We start from the raw sequence: 21,144 nt of genomic DNA, 5'->3' as shown, positions 1-21,144 counted from the left end.
ACCTATTGCTCACAGAAACTTCATTTGGTGGGTACTGCCTTAGAGGAGTACTTTGCATGGGTTTGAAGTCCAGTGACCTTGACCTACTTTTAAAAAATTACCAATAGTTGCATTTGTTCGAAGGCTACCGACTTTTTATGGTCACTGTTGGCCACATCCTCTAAATAAACATCAAACACATGAGGGTTCAACCAAATACCAACCGCACACATGTACATATTACTGCACTTTACATGGAAAATAGTACTGCGCGCGGGGCATTTCGTGACAAATGTCTCAAGATTACTCATACATCCTGCTTGTGAGTCTGCATTTTGTGTCCAGCTTCTGTCTGTGCCTTGCCTTTGCTCAGCCTGCCATTATGCAGTGCTTCTCCGTGATCATTTCAAATTAAAAAAAAGAAACAAAACAGCCACGCCGTCCAGTTTTGTCGGTACTGAAGCTTTCCCCTCAACTCCGATCATGCGCTGGACTGGTGGGAGCTGATTTGTGTGTATGTGCGTGTGCGTCAGCATGTGTGCATTTGGAGTCCAAATCTCTGGTTTTCACCCTCCACAATCTTCCTCTTCCTCAGTGCTGGTGCATATTCAACTTGTCATCTTTTATATTTTTGTCTTTTAAACTTGTTTTATGTCCAATACAGCACTTGATGCCACAGGGGTGGAAGGTGCTGCACTCCGGCTGTAGAGGACTGTATCTCTTCTCTCATTCACCACCTCAGTGCTCCCTCAGTCTCAGTGATCCCATTTACGAATGCACATGCGTGGGTCAGTATATAAGCATCCGACCAGTCTGGTAACTCCATTTTCTGTGATCATCTGCTATCAGTGAAGCATAATATTTGGGAGTTTTCAACTAATTAAAGATAGACTTTGTTCAACAAATGATTTCAATTTGTTTGGATTTGAGATCTAAGGTTATTAGTATGTTCTGTGTTTCATGATTTGAATTTTTTTAACTCCTGGATGTGCTGTACAAATGAAGACAGGCCTACAAACCTCTGTTAGGTCTACTCCTTTTGAAAAAAATGGTATTTTTTTTTCAATGGAAATTATCAATCCATTTTCTGAAAAGAAACAGGTAAGGTAGGATTTATGTCTCATCTACACATATTTTCTTTGTTGCTGCCGCCGGCGATCATCCAAGCCAGAGAGGAGAGCTTCAGGCATGAGAGACTTCTATGACTGACATACTGCAATCTCAGTGATCCCCCAATTTTCGCACATGCGCAGACTGAGACCGTTACACCGGTGTACAGCTGGGCTCTGGCTTACTTTCACCTCTGCAAAGGCATTTCCCAATCAAATTTCTTCTACTTTTATACTGTAGTTAACGAGTAATGAAGATGTGTAAGAGACATGTATCCGAGTAAAAGTATACATTTTATTGAGGAAATGTAGTGGAGTAAAAGTGAAAATCGCCAGTAATGTAAATAACGAACTATAGTATGTCAAAATTCTACTTAAGTACAGTAACAAAGTATTTCTACTTTGTTACATTACAACACTGTATATCTCTTTGTCTTTCATGGTTAAATTGTATGCAGAAATAACTCAATTAACTGCATTTTCCGGGTTCTTTTTTCCGTTTCCTTTTTTAAAAAAAAACTGTTTAGTGTTTCTTTATATTTTAAGAAATACATTTTTTGATTTATTTCTCCCACAATCAAGAACATTTGCAGTGCAGGCAACCTAAATTCAGACGCACTTCAAAAACTCCCAGTGATGAGATGAACATCATGAAGTTCGGTCGGAAGAAAACATCTCTGCTCTTCAAAATGGGACAAAAGTGTCTTCACCAACTCCACCAGAGGTCAAATCTACAGAAGAGACCTTCATCCGGTTCAGTGTCACAAGAGTCCAGCAAACTAACACCTGCTTCTACGCTTCTAAATAAAACAAAGGCTCTTTAAACAGCAAATATTTTATTATTTTTTGAAAAGCTATGTTATATTTTAACATTAAATGAATGAATCATTAAACATGTCCATGAAGTTAAAGTTAAGTCAAAAGACATTTGCACAGATTGAACCCCTGCACCTATTTTAAAACATTCACAATCACTAGTCAAATTCATATTTTAGAAATTAAAATATTCTGACGTAATTACAAGTTGATTCAAATAAAAAAAATGATTTCATCATGAGGTTTATGTCATATTAAGAAATCACACTGCAATAATTGTTAAATCATCTCCTGCTGCATTTATACTAAACATTTGTATTTATTTACAGTGTCCCTTTTTCTGATTGAAATGCAGATATGAATAATCTACCAGACTTAAAAATGTACACATTAATTTCCATGCTATTTTATTTGTCAAAAAAATGTCCAAGGCTCCTTATTTTGTTCTTCAAGAAATCAACTAATCTGAAACAACAGGTAAGTATGGTTTTAATTTAGAGATGAAGAAAACTTTCAACTTGTCAAACTCCAGGTGGGCTGCCATGTGCCTTTTACTAAGGAGTGGCTTACGTCTGGTCACTCTACCATACAGGCCTGATTGGTGGATTGCTGCAGAGATGGTTGTCCTTCTGGAAGTTTCTCTTCTCTCCACAGAGGAATGTTGGAACTCTGACAGAGTGACCATCAGGTTCTTGGTCATCTCCTTGACTAAGGTCCTTCTCCCCCGATCACTCAGATTTAACTTTCTGGATGCATGCTATTGTTTGGAGAAATTGCTGAATAAGTGCTAGACTGGCAACCCTAAACTGCACTTTAAAGATGTATGCAAGCGCAACATCCTGTCCTTCAAAATAGCAGTCTCAGACTTGGAGGACCTTGTTGAAAACCATGTCGCCTGGCATAAAATGATACACCGCATGTGAGAAATCATGACACTAAATGTTCACACTGCTGAAAAGGAGACGTATCAAGAGGAAATCAAGACCAACTCTAGACAACACTTGATGTCTATATTCTAGAATCAAGGATGCTGGCAGCAAAATTATCCCAAGGTCTCCGTCTCCACCAAAGATTTGTAAAAGGTGACTAAAACAGCAGTTGATAAAAGTTGTGGAGTTTCTTCCATTACTAGGCTGGTTCCAAAAGTACCACAGATCCACAACAGTTGGCAGTTTATGACATAATGTCCAGATATCCACATCACCATCACATGGAAATTCTACACCACAAAGACCTGAAAATACCTTTTTTAATCATATTTGAATTAATGTCTAATAAATACAACATTTTAAGTATTGGACAGGATGAGAACAAAGTTGAAATTTCATTTCAGTGTAACCTTAAATAGACACATTATTCATCAGTAAAATATACCTTGTTGGTTGTCACTTTCAAACAGCACTCTTCTTTTTTTCCTTTGTTTATGTGCTTAAACTGTTTGCAGTGCACATTGATTCATTGTAGAGATGGCCTTCTGATTTGTTTTAAGATCTCGCTCATTTCTGTGGCTTTATGTGCTAAAAAATGTGCTGGAAAAAAATTAACATATTACTAGCAAAGCACAGTAAGATCAAAACTGATTAACCCGTGCACATAGCCTGAAAAAAACAAAAACAAAATAAGAACAGCAGTGACCACTTGGAACACAAGTTTATTTAACATCATCTCTTCTTTAATTATATATTCATATTTGTTGAAAGCAGCTGGTCACTGAGAACTCCTCTTGGATTCAGGAAGCACGATGGAGTTATTCTGGTCACACAATCCCAATCCAAAATATTCCTCTTTCTTCTCAAAGTAGTATTTGAGTCGAGCTGTGGCATATCTGAAACAAAAGCACAGAATACAAAAAGAGATGCCAAAACAAATGACTTACTATTAAATTTTTATTAAGGTACTGTAATTTCCGGATTATAGAGCGCACCTGAATATTAGCCGCACCCACCAATTTTAAAAAGAAAAAAGAAATTGTACATAAATAAGCCGCGCTTGTCTATAAGCCGTGGGCCTCCATGTTGTAACATCAGATATTTACACAGACAGATGTTAGACGGAAAGCCGGAAAAAATCGATTAACGTCCGAATCTCGATTCTTATTTATTAAGATTCTGAATCAATCCAAAATGTCCAAGAATTGATTTTTAAAAAGCATTTTTTTAAACATTTTCTTACTTACTCGCTGCGTGTACTGTCAGGCCTCCGTACTACAGCACCCCCGCTAGGGGTGCTTCAAACATTTGTGAGCTGCAGCTTAGCATGGTGGGCGAAGAGCTAATTCAGCCAGCGCCATCTTTGCTGAAGGCAAATGTTTGGGCATATTTTGGATTTTATTATTTGCTGCGTAAGGAGCTTGACGTGACTTATGCAGTGTGAAAAATTGGCAAAATGAAACTCAAGTACTTCGGAAACACTTCAAATCCGCAAGCCCACATGCTGTGCCATCACCCGGAGCTAAAAGAAGCGGAGCAGCGGTCTCTGCTGACTACTGACCAGCGCACACTCCATCACTTCACTAAACCGCCAGCCAACTCTGAGCAAAGCAGATAAGTAAATTTACATCATTAGAATCACTTGATTAACTTTGTAAAGTTGCACTTTCTTAAACATAAACATTTTTTAAGTAATATAACTATTTCTCAGAGCTCTTTCAATCGAAAATCGATTCTGAATCGATTTGTCACCCCAAGAATCGAAATCGAATTGAATCGTGAGTTGTTGTAAGATTCACATCCCTATTAAATATGTATCATAAATACTTTTTCCCCCTGAAGTGCTACACGTAAATATTGACATGCACGTCATCCAGCAGGTGTACGGTGTCTCTGCTCCACATGGAGAACTGAGTAATTTTTACTTTTTCTTGAGATTTCATCGCATGCAGCCAGGATCGGATGGAGTCTGTGGTAAATATGAGATGTAATGAGGCGCTGTGACTTTTTCAACTTGTTCGCCAATACAGAGAACCATTTTGGAAGGGTGGAGGAGAAGGTTCCGCTCCGCTAATTGATCTGACGGCCCAACTCAGGTGCAAAGTGCCGGAGAGGGACTTTTCTTCACTAAAACTAACAGGTAAGACCTTATATTTACACTGTATGTGAATTTACACCGCATGAGGAGCGCAACCTTCAGGAATCAATTGACAGCATCAATTGACATGTTTCGATTTATGGGAAAGCTTGTAAAAATCTATAAATTAGCTGCATTGTTGTTCAAGCCACAGTGTTCAAGGCGTGTGAAAAAAGTAGCCACTTACAGTCTGGAAATTATGGTAAAACAATATTTATAGTTTGTATCTTGTCATTTTTTAAAATCATTTTTAACCAAGGCCATCAAATATGGCCATCAGGTATTGCGAAAGCTTTGCGTCCATCGTCCAGTCCTATTACTGACAGAGCTTTCAAATTCACAGGGAACATTCTTGGGACACAGACATTGGACAAGTTCAAAGATGGCTAACCTTGACATATTTTAAGAGGTATTTTAAGAAAAGGTTAAAAAGTCACAAAATTCTTTTTCAGTCTGTTCAGTTTGCTTTTGAGTGCCAGGGGTGACAGCCAAACAGAATAGAGCTGGACCGTGACGTCAGTGGCTGCTCTCTCCAAATTTGCTTTGTTTTGTGTATTTATATACATGTTTCTCATATATTATGTAAAAGCTAGTGAGAAATAAGCACTTATAAAACTGGAAACGCTGTTTTTGGAAGCTAATAACACCTGAACTTATTTTGTGGATATTAGCATAGTGACATCACAGGCTGGTAGCTAGCTACAAAATTCTGTTTTCTTTGTGTGTAAATATAACCTGTTTGTCATATATTATGTAAAAGCTAGCGAGAATTAAACACTTTTAAAACTGACAACAATGTTTATGTAACCTGATAACACCTCTGGAGTCATTTACAAGACATTTTGTGGATGTTAGCATGCGGGTTAACCTCTACTAACTCAAAGCTAACTTCCTATGGAGTTAAATTTGGCTCATTAAAACACGCAAATACACAGAGGATGATCTACAGATATTCCTTGATTTGCACAACTTCTGCTCTTGTCAAAAGCTCATGTACACGCACACATACAATGTCTCCTGCAGATGCCGATAAAACATAAATGTTGTTTTTGATTGATTGATTGATAGAGGGGCTTTAATGAACATCAACAAATTGTATGTAAAACAATAGGATGTAAAACCCTAACTGCAAATTATAAAGAACACATTGCTCATACAGCCAAGGGTATTTTAGCTGTACATTATATTTTGACTTGTCTAACATTTTCTTATTTTTTAATTTGGAAACAATAGGTGGATTTCAATGGATGGGCCTGACTAGGACTAGGAGTGCCAGACCTGGAGTATAATTTTGTATTATGTGTGGACAAATCAAGACCATGGGGCCCTGAAAAAGCTGCTCCTCCAGGACACTGTGAGATGGGGGGGGGGGGGTTGGGGTGCACTGGCCTTACGTATTCAATAGAAGCAATGAGAGACTGATTGGATGGGACGTCAGCCCAACACAGGTTACTTTCCTAGCCAACGATTTTTACCCATTTACACCTGGGTGGACTGAGATGATGCAGATGAAGTGCATTGTTCAAGGACACGGACAAGTAGAATGACCGGGAATCAAACCAAGGTCTGCTTGTTGGTAGCAACTCCTTGTCCCACTGATCTACCAGCTAGAAACCTGAATTTAAATAACAAATGTTAAGAAAACATTATTTACCCATATTTCATCCATACATCTCATAATTAACAAGGAGATACAACACATGAAAAAAAAAAAAAAATTAAAATATTGTTTTCAAAGCACAACATCCTTAAAGGAATCTTAAGAATTCCATCCATTAGTTTCAAGGTTAATGTGAAGTTATGCATTTTCTGTGTTCAACATGCATATTATCTGCAGACCTTCTCATAACTCAAGGTGGGCACCATGTTTGTTTGTTTTTTTTTTTAAACTTACACAGCGATATAACATCAAGTCTATATTCAGTAACCACAGTCTAAAAGCTGTGCCAAAGCCTCATTACATTTCAGAGTTTAACTGTGAGAAAAGTGGTTTTGTTCTTGTTCAAGGTATATTATCGAAAGCTTCAGTAATGTGATGTCTGAGTACGCTGTTGCCCTTGGCCATTATACTATACCTTTTGAAATTAAGTGCAGTTTCAAAAGCACAGGTAACAGAGGCACAGAGAGGAGCTTGTCCTTTAATCAGTGTTTCCACTGAACTCCTCAATGCTGAATCTGTGTTATGTTGCTTATTAATTAATGGAACAAAAGGTTAATTTTGGCATATGCCTTTTAATTACTTGTATTCCACCACTGTAGATGTTTGTGGTCCGTACCTCTGGTTAAAGCACCACACCCTTATCAAAAATGGACACCATAGCCCCATTCATTGATCCACAGGACAAATACAGTCAAAGTATGTGTAAAATCCAAGATTACATCATGAAAAAACATACTGTGAAAAAAGTACCTCTTTAAATTGCAGGACACCGGTCCATCACAGGGCCACAAACAGACAAACAAACACAGTCACACCCACTCGCACACCTACGGACAATTTAAAGATTCCAATCCACCTAACTGGCATGTCTTTAGATGTGGGAGGAAACCGGAGCACCCGGAGGAAACCCACACAAACACAGGAACAACACGCAAACTCCACACAGAAAGGCCAGAGGTGGGAATTGAACCCACGACCTTCTCGCTGTGAGGCAACAGTGCTAACCACTAAGCCGCCGTGCTGCAAACAGAATAGAATGATTTGCAAATCCTCTTCAATCTATATTCAATTGAAAACACCACAAAGACAAGATATTTAATGTTCAAATTGATAAACTTTATTATTTTTGTGCAAATATTTGCTCATTTTGAAATGCATGCCTGCAACACGTTTCAAGAAAGATGGGACAGTGGTATGTTTACCACTGCGTTACATCACCTTTCCTTCTAACAACACTAAACAAGCATTTGGGAACTGAGGACACTATTTGTGAGTGTCATGATTGGGTATAAAAGGGGCATCCCCAAAAGACTCAGCCATTCACAAGCAAAGATGGGGCGAAGATTTTTGTCATTGCAAGGAATTTTGGGATTCCATCATCTACAGTCCATTATATAATCAGAACATTCAGAGAATCTGGAGAACTTTATACGCATAAGTGGAAGGCTGAAAACCAACACTGATTGCCCGTGACCTATGATCCGTCAGGCGGCACTGTATTAAAAACCTGCATCATTGTGTAAAGGATCTTACTTCAGTTGTCAGTTAACACAGTTCATTGCTACATCTACAAGTGCAAGTTAAAACTCTACCAAGCAAAGTGAAAGCTATACATCAACAACATCCAGAAATGCTGCTGCCTTCTATGGGCCTGAGCTCATTTGAAATGGACAGACGCAAAGTGGAAAAGTATAATGTGGTCTGATGAGTCCACATTTCAAATTGTTTTTGGAAATCATGGACGCCGTGTCCTCTGGACAAAAGAGGAAAAAGACAATCCAGATTGTTACCAGCGCAAAGTTCAAAAGCCAGCATCTGTGATGGTATGGGGTGTGCTAGTGCCCATGGCATGGGCAACTTACACATCTGTGGTGGCACCATTAATGCTGAAAGGTACATCCAGGTTTAGGAGCAACACATGCTGCCATCCAAGCAACGACTTTTTCAGGGATGCCCCTGCTTATTTCAGCAAGACACTGCCAAGCCACATTCTGCATGTGTTACAACAGCATGGCTTTGTAGTGAAAGAGTGCGAGTCCTAGACTGGCCTGCCTACAGTCCAGACCTGTTACCCATTGAAAATGTGTGGCGCATTATGAAGAGCAAAATACGACAACGGAGACCCCGGACTGTTGAACAACTGAAGTCATACATCAAGCAAGAATGGGAAAGAATTCCACCTACAAAGCTTCAACAATTAGTGTCCTCAGTTCCCAAACGCTTATTGAGTGTTGTTACAAGGAAAGGTGATGTAACACAGTGGTAAACATACCACTGTCCCAGTTTTTTGAAACGTGTTGCAGGCATCCATTTCAAAATGAGCAAATATTAACACAAAAATAATAAAGTTTATCAGTTTATCATAAAGCTTGTTATTTTTCAGATTTCATTGGTTTTTGTTTGTTTATTCTCTTGCTGGGCTTTTCTGCTTGGGTCTGTCTTTGCTTGTCTTGTCTTTCTCTTGGTAGAGAGAACACAAATGGAGTGTGAGTGTGCCCCCCCCAGCAACACGAATGGCGTGTGAGTGTGTCGCCCCCACACACCATGATCCTACCTTGTTGAGGTGCTGGACTGAGGCGTGGCTGAGGTGGAAAGTGAAAAGAGTGCAGTGCCATCGCTGTCCAGCACAGCGCGCACATCTGGATGTCTGTCGTGCCCAGGATGGAACAGCTGAGAGCTGTGGAACACCCATCTTGTCATATCCAGCATGTCCCGCTGGAGCTGAAATCAATGGCCAACAACATGCCCACACCACCACAACAGAGATAAAAATAAAAACCCAGCTGCTCCAGCTGTGTGTCACAGCACCAACGCGCCATCTGACCGGACAGGCATGTCACATGGCACACAACTGCAATGTCCACACAATCCATCCATCATGTGACAGCCTGACTGACAGCCTGACTGACAGTGTGGGCAGCTCATTCATGTAAGAGCTTTGTTGCTCCCGACAGGTGGGCATGTCACTCATTGGTGATGTGATGTCTGTACGGATATGATCATACATGCTCACATCGACTACAGTTATGCATTTGTCAGGGGACCATGGCTGACATGTAATCACATCATAAGTTGGATGTCTTTCGAAATCAAGCACAGAGAGATCTGACAACACCCTACGGAAAGTGACTGCATTCCTGCGGCTTGCGTCACTCCATATCACAGCCGCCGTGTCATCACAACGCAAAGCTGCGGGACACATATTGTCACATGCATTTCAATCACCCATGTACAAGGCATGGTGGTGCACACGTGTCTGCAAATGATAACAACATGGGGAAAAATAACCCCCAGCCACGTCTCAGCATGCACGCCAGTGCCCATGCAGTCAGCGCTGCACCTGACCACTGTGTCATCACTACTCACAGCCATGAAGAACATCACCTCTCAACATGCCACCACGATGCACATGTGTGGGCAGGCTCTCATGACATGGTGAAAAATCAAAAGGCCTATCACCTTTGGAACACGTCCAGCTGCACCTCATTGCGCACTGCAGACACCATCAGCCAGGCTGTCCCATGCAAAAATATTCATCTGATAATGTGAACGGCCAGCTGGCAAGGCAAATGTCATGTCCACCATGTGAGTTATAGTTCACATGACGCGATGTCCTTCGGCGGTCACGCACCGATTGGCTACAGACAGCTGGATGTGTGGAGCCCCCATGTGACTGGTTGATGTGTTGTTCATGATGTGAGTGCATGAATTCATTCATGTCAGTTCATTAATTCATTGTTTATGTCCATGGGCATGGTTCATGAACAAAAAGGAACAGAAGGACAATAATTCTTGTAGTGTCTGCTCTTTATAACAGGAATTAAGTATTTTTACAGACTTTTCAATTATATATTGAAAAGTCTGTAAAAAAAAAGTCTCCCTTTTTTATACACACACACACACACACACACACACACACACACACACACACACACACACACACACACACACACACACACACACACACACACACACACACACATATATACATGGGCTGTCCGTAAAGTATCGGTCCTTTTTATTTTTTTGAAAAACTATATGGATTTCATTCATATGTTTTTACGTCAGGCAAGTTTGAACCCTCGTGCACATGCATGACTTTTTCCACGCCTGTCGGTGACGTCATTCGTCTGTGAGCACGCCTTGGGAAGGAGTGGTCCCGCCTCCTCGTCGGAATTTCATTGTCTGGAAATGGCGGAATGAAAAGGACTTTTTTTCCATCAGATTTTTTTCAGAAGCTGTTAGAAACTGGCACCTGGAAACCATTGGAAAAATTTATCTTGCTTTCAGTGAAAATTTTGCGGGCTTCACAGAGAATAAGGACTGTTAACTGTCACTTTAAGGACCCCTTTAAGGATGCTTGGCGCACCGCGCTCCGAGCTGCGACGAGCACACGATGTCTCGTATCCACAGAGCCATCTGTTTAGAAATGATACAGTGTTTTGTGCCGAGTTGTCGCAGCTCGGAGCCCGGTGCGCCAAGCGTCCTTAAAGGGGTCCTTAAAGCGACAGTTAACAGTCCTTATTCTCTGTGAAGCCCGCAAAATTTTCACTGAAAGCCAGATAAATTTTTCGAATGGTTTCCAGGTGCCAGTTTCTAACAGCTTCTGGAAAAAAAGTCCTTTTCATTCCGCCATTTCCAGACAATGAAATTCCGACGAGGGGGCGGGACCACTCCTTCCCAAGGCATGCTCACAGGCGAATGACATCACCGACAGGCGTGGAAAAACTCACGCATGCGCACGAGGGTTCAAACTTGCCTGACGTAAAAACATATGAATGAAATCCATATAGTTTTAAAAAAAAATAAAAAGGACCGATACTTTACGGACAGCCCACATATATATATATATTTTATATATATATATATATATATATATATATATATATATATATATATATATAAATGGCTACTTTTGTCTTTCTGTCTGTCCGGAATAGGCTCTAAAACTACAAAAGGTGAACTCCCCCCCAAGTTATATATTCTGAACCATGGGCTACAACCTGGTACTATTTTCAAACAAAAAAATTAATATTAAGACAACAATATTAACAATAATCTGATACATACAGTTGAACCCCAAAGTTACATATTCTGAACCACCATGACATGGGCTACAACCTGGTACTATTTTCAAACAGAAAAATTAATATTAAGACAACAATATTAACAATAATCTGATACATACAGTTGAACCATATGTACCTCAGTGGCAGTTGTACTCCAGCACAAATCTCAGCTTTAATAGCTGGCCGCTGGCCCTATGCATATATGCAGGAGCTCAGTAGCCTGCCTATTGCTATAAACAGAGCCCAGACTCCTGGGCTATCTGCTGCTGGCTAGCACACATAGCGTGGGTGTGCATGCCAGCTTGGTTGTATAACCAAGCAGATTCAAATATCCCCCTTGATATGAATGCATCCTTTCTCTGCACATGCTGCATGTGGGTGCTACAAACCTGTTTGACTCTCCTTGAAAAGATTTGAACAACTCTACAAACTTTAGTGTTTATAGCAAAAACAAATGTGAGTATTCTGTGATTTACTGACTAATCATACGAGGGCTGTCAATAAAGTAACGGTCCTTTTTATTTTTTTCAAAAACTATATGGATTTCATTCATATGTTTTTACGTCAGACATGCTTGAACCCTCGTGCGCATGCGTGAGTTTTTCCACGCCTGTCGGTGACGTCATTCGCCTGTGAGCACTCCTTGTGGGAGGAGTTGTCCAGCCCCTCGTCGGAATTCCTTTGTCTGAGAAGTTGCTGAGAGACTGGCGCGTTGTTTGATCAAAATTTTTTCTAAACCTGTGAGACACATCGAAGTGGACACGGTTCGAAAAATTAAGCTGGTTTTCAGTGAAAATTTTAACGGCTGATGAGAGATTTTGAGGTGATTCTGTCGCTTTAAGGACTTCCCACAGTGCGTCGTCAGCCTGTTCAAGCTGAAAACCTCCACATTTCAGGCTCTATTGATCCAGGACGTCATGAGAGAACAGAGAAGTTTCAGAAGAAGTCGGTTTCAGCATTTTATCCAGATATTCCACTGTTAAAGGAGATTTTTTTTAATGAAAGACGTGCGGACGGGTCCGCGCGTCGGCTTGCAGCCGCCGCGACGCTCCGCCACAGGAAAAACACCTCTGTTGGAAGCCTTAAGGACAAGTTGGACATGTCCTGCTGTTAAACAATTTCTCATATACTCACTCCACTGAAAGCCATCAAAAGCCACCTGGATTTTACAAATGGTTATCAACACGGAGGTGTTTTTCCTGTGCCGCCGCACCGCGTCGGCTGCGTCCTGACGCGCGGACCCGTCCGCACGTCTTTCATTAAAAAAAATCTCCTTTAACAGTGGAATATCCGGATAAAATGCTGAAACCGACTTCTTCTGAAACTTCTCTGTTCTCTCATGACGTCCTGGATCAATAGAGCCTGAAATGTGAAGGTTTTCAGCTTGAACAGGCTGACGACGGCGGCTGAGAGCGCTGAGCGACGTCCCGCTCTGTGGGAAGTCCTTAAAGCAACAGAATCACCTCAAAATCTCTCATCAGCCGTTAAAATTTTCACTGAAAACCAGCTTAATTTTAACTTCGATGTGTCTCACAGGTTTAGAAAAAATTTTGATCAAACAACGCGCCAGTCTCTCAGCAACTTCTCAGACAAAGGAATTCCGACGAGGGGCTGGACGACTCCTCCCACAAGGAGTGCTCACAGGCGAATGACGTCACCGACAGGCATGGAAAAACTCACGCATGCGCACGAGGGTTCAAGCATGTCTGACGTAAAAACATATGAATGAAATCCATATAGTTTTTGAAAAAAATAAAAAGGACCGTTACTTTATTGACAGACCTTGTATATATATATATATATATATATATATATATATATATATATATATATATATATATATATATATATATATATATATATACGTATATATATACGTATATATATACACAGTGAGGAAAATAAGTATTTGAACACCCTCTGATTTTGCAAGTTCTCCCACTTAGAAATCATGGAAGAGTCTGAAATTTTCATCTTAGGTGCATGTCCACTGTGAGAGACATAATCTAAAAAAAATTAATCCTGAAATCACAATGTATGATTTCTTAATAATTTATTTGTATGGTACTGCTGCAAATAAGTATTTGAACACCTGTGAAAATCAATGTTAATATTTGGTACGGTAGCCTTTGTCTGCCATTACAGAGGTCAAACGTTTCCTGTAGTTTTTCACCAGGTTTGGACACACTGCAGCAGGGATTTTGATCCACTCCTCCATCTTTCAAATTTGTAGTTTCAGCTCCCTCCAAAGAGTTTCTATTGAGTTCAGGTCTGGAGACTGGCCAGGCCACTCCAGGACCTTGAAATGCATTTTACGGAGCCCCTCCTTAGTTGCCCTGGCTGTGTGTTTGGGGTCATTGTCATGCTGGAAGATCCAGCCATGACCCATCTTCAATGCTCTTACTGAGGGAAGGAGGTTGTTTGCCAAAATCTCGCAATACATGACCCCATCCATCCTCCCTTCAATACGGTGCAGTCGTCCTGTCCCCTTTGCAGAAGAGCACCCCCACAGTATGATGTTTCCACCCCCATGCTTCACAGTTGGGATGGTTTTCTTGCAGTTGTTCTCATCCTCTAAACATGGTAAGTGGAGTTGATTCCAAAAAGCTCTATTCTGGTCTCATTTGACCACATGACCTTCTCCCATGCCTCCTCTGGATCATCCAGATGGTCACTGGTGAACTTCAAACAGGCCTGGACATGTGCTGATTTTAGCAGGGGGACCTTGCTGCCCTGCAGGATTTTAAACCATGACAGCATCATGTGTTACTAATGTAATCTTTGTGACTGTGGTCACAGCTCTCTTCAGGTCATTGACCAGATCCATCCCAGCCTTGTGCTGGTCTACAGTTTTGTCCCTACTGTCCTTAGACAGCTCTTTGGTCTTGTCTATGGTGGACAGGTTGGAGTGTGATTGATTGAGTGTGTGAACAGGTGTCTTTTATACAGGTAACAAGTTCAAACAGGTGCAATGAATACGGGTAAAGAGTGCAGAATAAGAGGGCTTCTTAAAGAAAAATTAACAGGTCTGTGAGACAGAATTCTTGCTGGTTGGTAGGGGGTCAAATACTTATTTGCAGCAGTAACATACAAATCAATTACTTAAAAAAATCATACATTGTGATTTCCATTTTTTTTTTTTTAGATTATGTCTCTCACAGTGGACATGCACCTAAGATGAAAATTTCAGACCCCTCCATGATTTCTAAGTGGGAGAACTTTATCTATCTATCTATCTATCTATCTATCTATCTATCTATCTATCTATCTATCTATCTATCTATCTATCTATCTATCTATCTATCTATCTATCTATCTATCTATCTATCTATCTATCTATCTATCTATCTATCTATCTATCTATCTATCTATCTATCTATCTATCTATCTATCTATCTATCTATCTATCTATCTATCTATCTATCTATCTATCTATCTATCTATCTATCTATCTATCTATCTATCTATCTATCTATCTATCTATCTATCTATCTATCTATCTATCTATCTATCTATCTATCTATCTATCTATCTATCTATCTATCTATCTATCTATCTATCTATCTATCTATCTATCTATCTATCTATCTATCTATCTATCTATCTATCTATCTATCTATCTATCTATCTATCTATCTATCTATCTATCTATCTATCTATCTATCTATCTATCTATCTATCTATCTATCTATCTATCTATCTATCTATCTATCTATCTATCTATCTATCTATCTATCTATCTATCTATCTATCTATCTATCTATCTATCTATCTATCTATCTATCTATCTATCTATCTATCTATCTATCTATCTATCTATCTATCTATCTATCTATCTATCTATCTATCTATCTATCTATCTATCTATCTATCTATCTATCTATCTATCTATCTATCTATCTATCTATCTATCTATCTATCTATCTATCTATCTATCTATCTATCTATCTATCTATCTATCTATCTATCTATCTATCTATCTATCTATCTATCTATCTATCTATCTATCTATCTATCTATCTATCTATCTATCTATCTATCTATCTATCTATCTATCTATCTATCTATCTATCTATCTATCTATCTATCTATCTATCTATCTATCTATCTATCTATCTATCTATCTATCTATCTATCTATCTATCTATCTATCTATCTATCTATCTATCTATCTATCTATCTATCTATCTATCTATCTATCTATCTATCTATCTATCTATCTATCTATCTATCTATCTATCTATCTATCTATCTATCTATCTATCTATCTATCTATCTATCTATCTATCTATCTATCTATCTATCTATCTATCTATCTATCTATCTATCTATCTATCTATCTATCTATCTATCTATCTATCTATCTATCTATCTATCTATCTATCTATCTATCTATCTATCTATCTATCTATCTATCTATCTATCTATCTATCTATCTATCTATCTATCTATCTATCTATCTATCTATCTATCTATCTATCTATCTATCTATCTATCTATCTATCTATCTATCTATCTATCTATCTATCTATGGTAAAGCATAGCATTTAATAATGTTACAGTCATAACCTCTTTGATTTCTATCAGAAATCACTTTCCACCTGTAGGTTATGATTCAGCAGCATAATGCATTTATTTTAAACATTTTACTGACTCTTTGGCATTTTATTTTAAATTCTGACCTAAGTGACTGACAGCGGGAAAAGCTTTAGTTTGCTAATTAGCTAAGATATCAGGCTGATTAGAGAAGCTCGTGTATTTATTTCACTCATATTACAGGTCACTACCCAGTTCTCAATTACGCAAATTCCAAAAATAACATTACCTTGGACTCATCAAAGAGCTGGCAAAGCAATGTTTTACCTCCTCTTTCAGCCACTTCAGAAAACACTCTTTGCACATTATTAGAATCAGTATTCGCCCTCTGAGCAATGGTTGTTTGCATGCTCTTTTTTGTTTGTTGTGGTTTGTTGAGAGTCCACATGCTGATTTTAGCTACAAAAAGCTCACTGACTGAACCCAATGGACTGACATCAGTTCTGTTTACAGTGTTCATACCACCGAATAGGAAATCATTATGATTTTGGAACTGTGCCATGTTAAAACAACGATATACCACATGGGCTGATCACCAAATGGTGAAAGATACATGATGTGCGTTCGTAACTATAGAGGATATGGGAAGATGGAGAGCGTAGAGATGATGTGTGAGGTGAGCAGATCCAGAGAACATTGAGGTCAAAAAATGGGACCTCCACACTTAGTATATAGATTAAATCAATTCAGTAGGAATTCACCCCAACTCAGCTGATGCCTTGAATGAAATGTTCTATTTAAACTTCTTTCAACTGATGCAAGTATTCTTACCATTGTACTCATAAATATTCATTACTTGTATACAGAATAAAATACGATACAAAAATAATAGTCATTTGAGGTACTGGCACCTTTCTATCAGCTCAAACCACCCTAACCATTTTCCTCTGACCTCTCCCATGAAAAAAGACATTTTTTGGTCAGGGAACTGCTGCTCACTGCAGTTTTTTTTAATGACCAATTTGTTTTCTGGATGACCGGAAAAACATCTTGAAGACAAAACAAGAAGCCCAGCTGTTTTCAAGTAAAATTCTAAAAAAAAAAAAAAAAAAAAATGGAGTAGTTTGAGAAAAATACAACAGATGGAGAACTCATGCACAAATATTATCATAATTGTAAAAATAAACATCTTCATTAAAAAAAAAAAAACATGAATTGGTAACAATGTGACATGACCTGTGATAGTTATCACAGCCATGTACCAATCAATCAATCAATCAATTTTATTTATATAGCGCCAAATCACAACAAACAGTTGCCCCAAGGCGCTTTATATTGTAAGGCAAGGCCATACAATAATTACGTAAAAACCCCAACGGTCAAAACGACCCCCTGTGAGCAAGCACTTGGCGACAGTGGGAAGGAAAAACTCCCTTTTAACAGGAAGAAACCTCCAGCAGAACCAGGCTCAGGGAGGGGCAGTCTTCTGCTGGGACTGGTTGGGACTGAGGGAGAGAACCAGGAAAAAGACATGCTGTGGAGGGGAGCAGAGATCAATCACTAATGATTAAATGCAGAGTGGTGCATACAGAGCAAAAAGATAAAGAAACACTCAGTGCATCATGGGAACCCCCCAGCAGTCAACCCTAGGAACTACAAGTAAGCCTGCAGTCTGAGAGCGAAGCGCTATGTTGGGGTGATATGGTACTATGAGGTCCCTAAGATAAGATGGGACCTGATTATTCAAAACCTTATAAGTAAGAAGAAGAATTTTAAATTCTATTCTAGAATTAACAGGAAGCCAATGAAGAGAGGCCAATATGGGTGAGATATGCTCTCTCCTTCTAGTCCCCATTAGTACTCTAGCTGCAGCATTTTGAATTAACTGAAGGCTTTTCAGGGAACTTTTAGGACAACCTGATAATAATGAATTACAATAGTCCAGCCTAGAGGAAATAAATGCATGAATTAGTTTTTCAGCATCACTCTGAGACAAGACCTTTCTAATTTTAGAGATATTGCGTAAATGCAAAAAAGCAGTCATCCAGAGTAAGGATCTGGTTAGACACCATGTTTCTAAGATTTGTGGGGCCAAGTACAATAACTTCAGTTTTATCTGAGTTTAAAAGCAGGGAATTAGAGGTCATCCATGTCTTTATGTCTGTAAGACAATCCTGCAGTTTAGCTAATTGGTGTGTGTCCTCTGTCTTCATGGATAGATAAAGCTGGGTATCATCTGCGTAACAATGAAAATTTAAGCAATGCCGTCTAATAATACTGCCTAAGGGAAGCATGTATAAAGTGAATAAAATTGGTCCTAGCACAGAACCTTGTGGAACTCCATAATTAACCTTAGTCTGTGAAGAAGATTCCCCATTTACATGAACAAATTGTAATCTATTAGATAAATATGATTCAAACCACCGCAGCGCAGTGCCTTTAATACCTATGGCATGCTCTAATCTCTGTAATAAAATTTTATGGTCAACAGTATCAAAAGCAGCACTGAGGTCTAACAGAACAAGCACAGAGATGAGTCCACTGTCCGAGGCCATAAGAAGATCATTTGTAACCTTCACTAATGCTGTTTCTGTACTATGATGAATTCTAAAACCTGACTGAAACTCTTCAAATAGACCATTCCTCTGGAGATGATCAGTTAGCTGTTTTACAACTACCCTTTCAAGAATTTTTGAGAGAAAAGGAAGGTTGGAGATTGGCCTATAATTAGCTAAGATAGCTGGGTCAAGTGATGGCTTTTTAAGTAATAGTTTAATTACTGCCACCTTAAAAGCCTGTGGTACATAGCCAACTAACAAAGATAGATTGATCATATTTAAGATAGAAGCATTAAATAATGGTAGGGCTTCCTTGAGCAGCCTGGTAGGAATGGGGTCTAATAAACATGTTGATGGTTTGGATGAAGTAACTAATGAAAATAACTCAGACAGAACAATCGGAGAGAAAGAGTCTAACCAAATACCGGCATCACTGAAAGCAGCCAAAGATAACGATACGTCTTTGGGATGGTTATGAGTAATTTTTTCTCTAATAGTTAAAATTTTGTTAGCAAAGAAAGTCATGAAGTCATTACTAGTTAAAGTTAATGGAATACTCAGCTCAATAGAGCTCTGACTCTTTGTCAGCCTGGCTACAGTGCTGAAAAGAAACCTGGAGTTGTTCTTATTTTCTTCAATTAGTGATGAGTAGAAAGATGTCCTAGCTTTACGGAGGGCTTTTTTATAGAGCAACAGACTCTTTTTCCAGGCTAAGTGAAGATCTTCTAAATTAGTGAGACGCCATTTCCTCTCCAACTTACGGGTTATCTGCTTTAAGCTACGAGTTTGTGAGTTATACCACGGAGTCAGGCACTTCTGATTTAAAGCTCTCTTTTTCAGAGGAGCTACAGCATCCAAAGTTGTCTTCAATGATGATGTAAAACTATTGACGAGATACTCTATCTCACTTACAGAGTTTAGGTAGCTACTCTGCACTGTGTTGGTATATGGCATTAGAGAACATAAAGAAGGAATCATATCCTTAAACCTAGTTACAGCGCTTTCTGAAAGACTTCTAGTGTAATGAAACTTATTCCCCACTGCTGGGTAGTCCATCAGAATAAATGTAAATGTTATTAAGAAATGATCAGACAGAAGGGAGTTTTCAGGGAATACTGTTAAGTCTTCTATTTCCATACCATAAGTCAGAACAAGATCTAAGATATGATTAAAGTGGTGGGTGGACACATTTACTTTTTGAGCAAAGCCAATAGAGTCTAATAATAGATTAAATGCAGTGTTGAGGCTGTCATTCTCAGCATCTGTATGGATGTTAAAATCGCCCACTATAATGATCTTATCTGAGCTAAGCACTAAGTCAGACAAAAGGTCTGAAAATTCACAGAGAAACTCACAATAACGACCAGGTGGACGATAGATAATAACAAATAAAACTGTTTTTTGGGACTTCCACTTTGGATGGACAAGACTAAGAGTCAAGCTTTCAAATGAATTAAAGCTCTGTCTGGGTTTTTGATTAATTAATAAGCTGGAATGGAAGATTGCTGCTAATCCTCCGCCTCTGCCCGTGCTACGAGCATTCTGGCAGTTAGTGTGACTCGGGGGTGTTGACTCATTTAAACTAACATACGCGTATTCATCCTACTGTAACCAGGTTTCTGTAAGGCAGAATAAATCAATATGTTGATCAATTATTATATCATTTACTAACAGGGACTTAGAAGAGAGAGACCTAATGTTTAATAGACCACATTTAACTGTTTTAGTCTGTGGTGCAGTTGAAGGTGCTATATTATTTTTTCTTTTTGAATTTTTATGCTTAAATAGATTTTTGCTGGTTATTGGTGGTCTGGGAGCAGGCACCGTCTCTACGGGGATGGGGTAATGAGGGGATGGCAGGGGGAGAGAAGTTGCAGAGAGGTGTGTAAGACTACAACTGATATGTTAACAAATGCATGAGGAGAATGTGTTTGTATTTCCCTGTGTAGTCTTACAACTGGCTGAAAATTATTTAAATTGCACAGAATTGAGTAAAATCAATTCATTAGCTCATATGATGTCACCATTTTGGACATATCTCTAGTTAAATGAGAAATGGATGGCATTTCTATAACACTTTTCCACCAGATGCAGGCACTCACAGCGTTTTACAATGATGCCTCACATTCACTCGAGCACACACATGCACACACACACACTCACACACACACACAGGACTGACTTGAGGAGAATCTGACTTCAGCAATGATGCAGATGTGAGAACCACAGCCACTCAGGCAGAACTGATCAACTACACTGATTGTGCTGAGTTATACCATATACAACCCCAACTCCAATGAAGTTGGGACGTTGTGTAAAATGTAAATAAAAACAGAATACAGTGATTTGCA

The 21,144-nt window shown here is 39.1% G+C and overlaps 1 protein-coding gene across 2 annotated transcripts in view; it reads right to left on the bottom strand.

The window, feature by feature from the left end:
- Nucleotides 1-3,226: 3,226 nt before the first annotated feature.
- LOC117515354 (ethanolamine kinase 1-like) overlaps nucleotides 3,227-21,144 on the bottom strand; it is a 144,430-nt gene continuing 126,512 nt past the window's right edge. For both annotated transcript variants that reach the window (XM_034175872.1, XM_034175873.1), the window contains one exon: nucleotides 3,227-3,729. In XM_034175872.1, the coding sequence (XP_034031763.1) occupies nucleotides 3,612-3,729 (118 nt within the window). In that variant the 3' untranslated portion in view covers nucleotides 3,227-3,611. The remainder of the gene's footprint in view (nucleotides 3,730-21,144) is intronic.

This window comes from Thalassophryne amazonica, chromosome 8, assembly GCF_902500255.1.
Source record: "Thalassophryne amazonica chromosome 8, fThaAma1.1, whole genome shotgun sequence".
In the NCBI taxonomy this organism is placed as follows: domain Eukaryota; kingdom Metazoa; phylum Chordata; class Actinopteri; order Batrachoidiformes; family Batrachoididae; genus Thalassophryne; species Thalassophryne amazonica.
Note: the sequence above shows the minus strand (reverse complement) of the source record. Positions and strands in the feature narration are given on the sequence as shown.